This window comes from Aquarana catesbeiana, linkage group LG02 (assembly GCF_042186555.1).
Source record: "Aquarana catesbeiana isolate 2022-GZ linkage group LG02, ASM4218655v1, whole genome shotgun sequence".
NCBI classification, from domain to species: Eukaryota; Metazoa; Chordata; class Amphibia; order Anura; family Ranidae; genus Aquarana; species Aquarana catesbeiana.
In genome coordinates this window covers 39,591,119-39,595,044 of record NC_133325.1, presented here as the reverse complement: position 1 = coordinate 39,595,044, position 3,926 = coordinate 39,591,119, and the positions used below count along the sequence as shown (strand labels likewise).

At 43.6% G+C, this 3,926-nt stretch overlaps 1 protein-coding gene across 1 annotated transcript; it reads right to left on the bottom strand.

The window, feature by feature from the left end:
• Positions 1-918: 918 nt before the first annotated feature.
• LOC141129756 (odorant receptor 131-2-like) lies at positions 919-1,833 on the bottom strand. Its single transcript, XM_073617841.1, has one exon. The coding sequence runs from the start codon at positions 1,831-1,833 to the stop codon at positions 919-921; it is 915 nt and encodes a 304-aa protein (XP_073473942.1).
• Positions 1,834-3,926: the final 2,093 nt, after the last annotated feature.

The window sequence follows — 3,926 nt, the reverse complement described above, 5'->3', positions numbered from 1 at the left end:
CTTAGAAGGTAATTTTGCTCTGAGGGTAGGCTTGACCATTTCCTACACACAAGACCTACATACTCTATCAAGAACTTGTAGGGCTAGTCCTACCCAGAACTGCCCATCGGGCATATGTGTCTGGACCTGGTTAATGGCCATGCTGCATGCGCAGATGGGACTCCAAGGTGACACAGCATCTTTGGTTAAGTATTCTTGTCATATTTTCTTTATCTGTATCATCATTATCTTTAATAAATGGTATACTTATAAGTATTTGTGTGATCTCTCTTTGCACATATTAAACACAACTCCAAAAACATGACAAAACAGGGACACAGACAGCAAAAAAAATCCAGCAGAGGTTTTATCTCCTCACCACTCGATCTAAATCTAAAAAAAAAAAAGTATTTAATTATATTATATTGTAACCTGGCTCATGAAACAAAATGCATCAACACATGCATAGGGTCCTAAGGGATGGGATTACCATTTGAGATTCAGAGGTTCCCAAGAAATGACTAAAAACTTTTTTGTGTGAAAAGTACTTTATTTCAATCGTATCTAAAGCCCAAAACAAAAATGTAATATATTGCAGTTTACCAATCCTTAAAAGTGGTGGCTTCTTTAATTTTGATTTTTTTAGGCTTGTTTTCCTTTATTTTCACATTGTAACATACTTCCTGTTTTAGGGTGTCTCCACTCTGGATGGAGGTGCAACAGAGACACTTTTAGGCAGCAGCATTGTCAGTCTCAGGGGAGGGGAGTGTTAGATAGACTAGCAGATTTATATGAACTTGACTAACAAACTGAAGCCAAACTCCAGCTAACACTTTATAAGCAACTACAACAACAGTTTTTGTTTTTCTTTTGAGATAAAGATTTTACATAAATGAATAAAAGCTGACCATTGTAAGCATAGTAAATGGATGGCAGGAATTATTTTGAGCGCACCTTTTTCAAATATTTGCAGAAGACCTCATCCCGTAACCCATAAATCAAAGGACTGAGGAACCGTGGCAGGAACATGAACACAAGAAAGAAAGTCATTTGGAAGAAGACAACGTTGTCAGCGAAGATCGTGTCAATAAATGAGGAGATAAGAGAGGTCATACACAGCAGGAGCTGGAAGGTGTGAAGCATGACCGTCCGTCCCGCTTTGGAGGCAAATGACGCACCCGAACTTATCTTCTTGGCCACAATGATGACTTTCATGTACGTAAACATAAGAATGATTCCAACCATTGAGAGGCTGAAGACAATGCTCATGTACTTTATGGAATTTTGTAGTGGAATTATCGCCACTGTCAAACGATTACATTTGACCTTCAGGGCAAAAATGTCCTTGTTAATCAAAAACAGCACAGCTATAAGTTCAACAATTGGAGAGACCAACCCCAGCACCCACATGACTGCAATGGCAATGAAGGTATTCTGCACGCTGCAAATTTCTGTGTGCCTCAGTGGGAAGCAAACGGCCACATAACGTTCCAGTGACATAACAGCCAGATTATATGGGGTGACAATAAAAGATGTTGAGACTGCGGCCACTGTTGTGTAACAGACGGAGAATGGGAGGTACACTAGGTAGAGTGAACAGACCGCCAGCAAAAGACATAAGAACAGATACACCGTGTCCGTAATCAGCATGTGCGCAAAGAGATTATAGCGGGAGGTGTCCCGGATCTGGACGGTGGTGAAATAGATACTCAAAAAAATTTTCATGAGGTACAGGAAGAAGCAGAAGCCAAGAAGCATCACAACCAACAGAGATGTCCTTACAGTTTCGATAGTCTTTCCATCATATGTAGGGAGAGCTGTTTTGTTACCAGAAGCAACGGTGATGTTCATCATTGGTCTTTTGTCTGCAAATAAAAAGTAAAATAATCTTAAAGCGTATCTCTAGCCGAAGCCTTTTTTTTTGTTGGGTAAAATGTGGAAGGGTTAGAACTTCTTTCAGGTTTTTATTGCTGTTTGTGTCCCTGCTTGGGAAATCCCCCCTCTCATTATTTTTCTGGTGATATTTGTCACTGAGAAAGAAAGTGAAGGGACAGCCATCATTTAACAATTACAACCAAATCAGAAGTATTGAAGACATTGTTCAATGGGAACACCTCTTCCAGAGAACTGTCTAAGAAGGGACTTCCCCTCATTTTGTAGAGATTTCTCACTATTGCACCCTTGTAGAAAGGGGTCAATATGTCTCCCTTTAGTTCGGGCTTCTCCTGGTAACTCCCTCAGGAAGTGATGTCCCAAGTCTGTCCTTTTCTGCAGGACCCTATATAAATATGGAGGGTGAACATTAGTTGGGTGTGGTTGGAGTGTAGAGCAAGCAGCATCGTGGTCAAGTAAGAATGTGGACCATGTCCATGGCTTCCTCTTGGACATAGTCAACGGTGCTACTTTTGGAAAGGGTTTCTCCTGGAATTGGTCTTATTAACTGAAGCGTACCCATGACCATAGGAACAAAGGACTTGTATCATGCCACTGAAGATGGGTAAAGACTATTGCAATTGGTACCCCAATGTTTGCCCATTGAATATGAGGCTGCATAATGGAAATGTATCGTGCAAGTGTTCAGTAAAAGACATGGACTTCGCTTCTGGCCGGACTTATGTTATTCAGTAGAATGCATGAACACTTGAATGGCAAATGACAAGTGTAAAACTGGTCGGAGTTTATGGTGGCTAGAGGAAAGAAGTCTACCCTCCTGTCGGTGAGTGAGGACCCCTGAAACATAACATGCAGCAGGTAACCTAAGCCCTCATATCATAACTACAGGGGTTAACCTGTAGACCAATTCCATACAAGCTCAAGGCTCAGTGCCATCTAAAGAGCATTATAGGCCCCCGGCCAATACAGTGCACTGGGGCCCTGTCTACACAATCACACACGAGAATAAAAATGCAAATTATCAATAAGGCTATATTTATTGGTACTTCCAACAAAATCAGTGTTTAAACATTAACACAACGTTTGGACAATATAACACGAGCTTGAAAAGCAATAAATTAAAAAACAAGAAATTACAGATTGAAATGGGACAGTACAAAAGCACTAATTATGTGTAAGTGGGAGATATTTGTAATCTGATGGTGCTGGAGACTTTTGGTCACCCTACGCTAGTGGCCAGCAGGGCCCACAGGTCAGTGGCCAGCAGGACCCACAGGTCAGTTGCCAGCAGGACCCATATGTCAGTGCCCAGTAGGACCCACATGTCAGTGGCCAGCAGGACCCACAGGTCAGTGGCCAGATCCCAGCAGGACCCACAATTTGCGGACCTGTGGGTCCTGCTGGCCACTGACCTGTGGGTCCCGCTGGGAACAGACAATAGCCTATGGGTCCTGCTGGCCATGGTCTGTGAGTAATACTGGGAGCTGACCATGGCATGTGGGTCCTGCTGTAGGGTTGCCACACCATCCCTTTAATCCAGGACACATATTAATTACACAGGTTCTGAAGCTGATTTAATGCAGATAAGGCACCAAGAGAGTTTATTACCATCTTAATCAGCCACAGAACCTGTGTAATTAATGTGTGTCCTGGATTAAAGGGATGACGTGGCAACTCTATACTGCTGGCCTGTAGGCCGTGGGCAGCTCCCAGCGGAATTCACAGGCCATGGGCAAGGTAAATAAGGTGTATGGGGGGCAGATTGATGGGATGATTGATCCTCAGGGTCTCATACCTCAGCTTGCTCGGCAGACTCAGTGCTCAGCAGCAGCAGGACATGTCCTCTCTTCTTCCTTGTCTACAGCTTCCTCCAGTCCTGGGGGGTGGGTGATGATGTTGCTCCTGGCCAGGGGTCAGATCTACTCCACAGTACTGTTACTGTACCACCAGCCAGCAGCAGAGTGCCCGGGCCAGCCACATCACATGGTGTTTTTACACAGTGTCCAGCCAAGCAGAGGCATTGGGGCAGGCAAAATATCCTGCATTCCAAACGT

What these genes read in the sequence shown, in the direction of transcription:
- LOC141129756 (XM_073617841.1), bottom strand. Translation starts at nt 1,833, where the DNA reads ATGATGAACATCACCGTTGCTTCTGGTAACAAAACAGCTCTCCCTACA.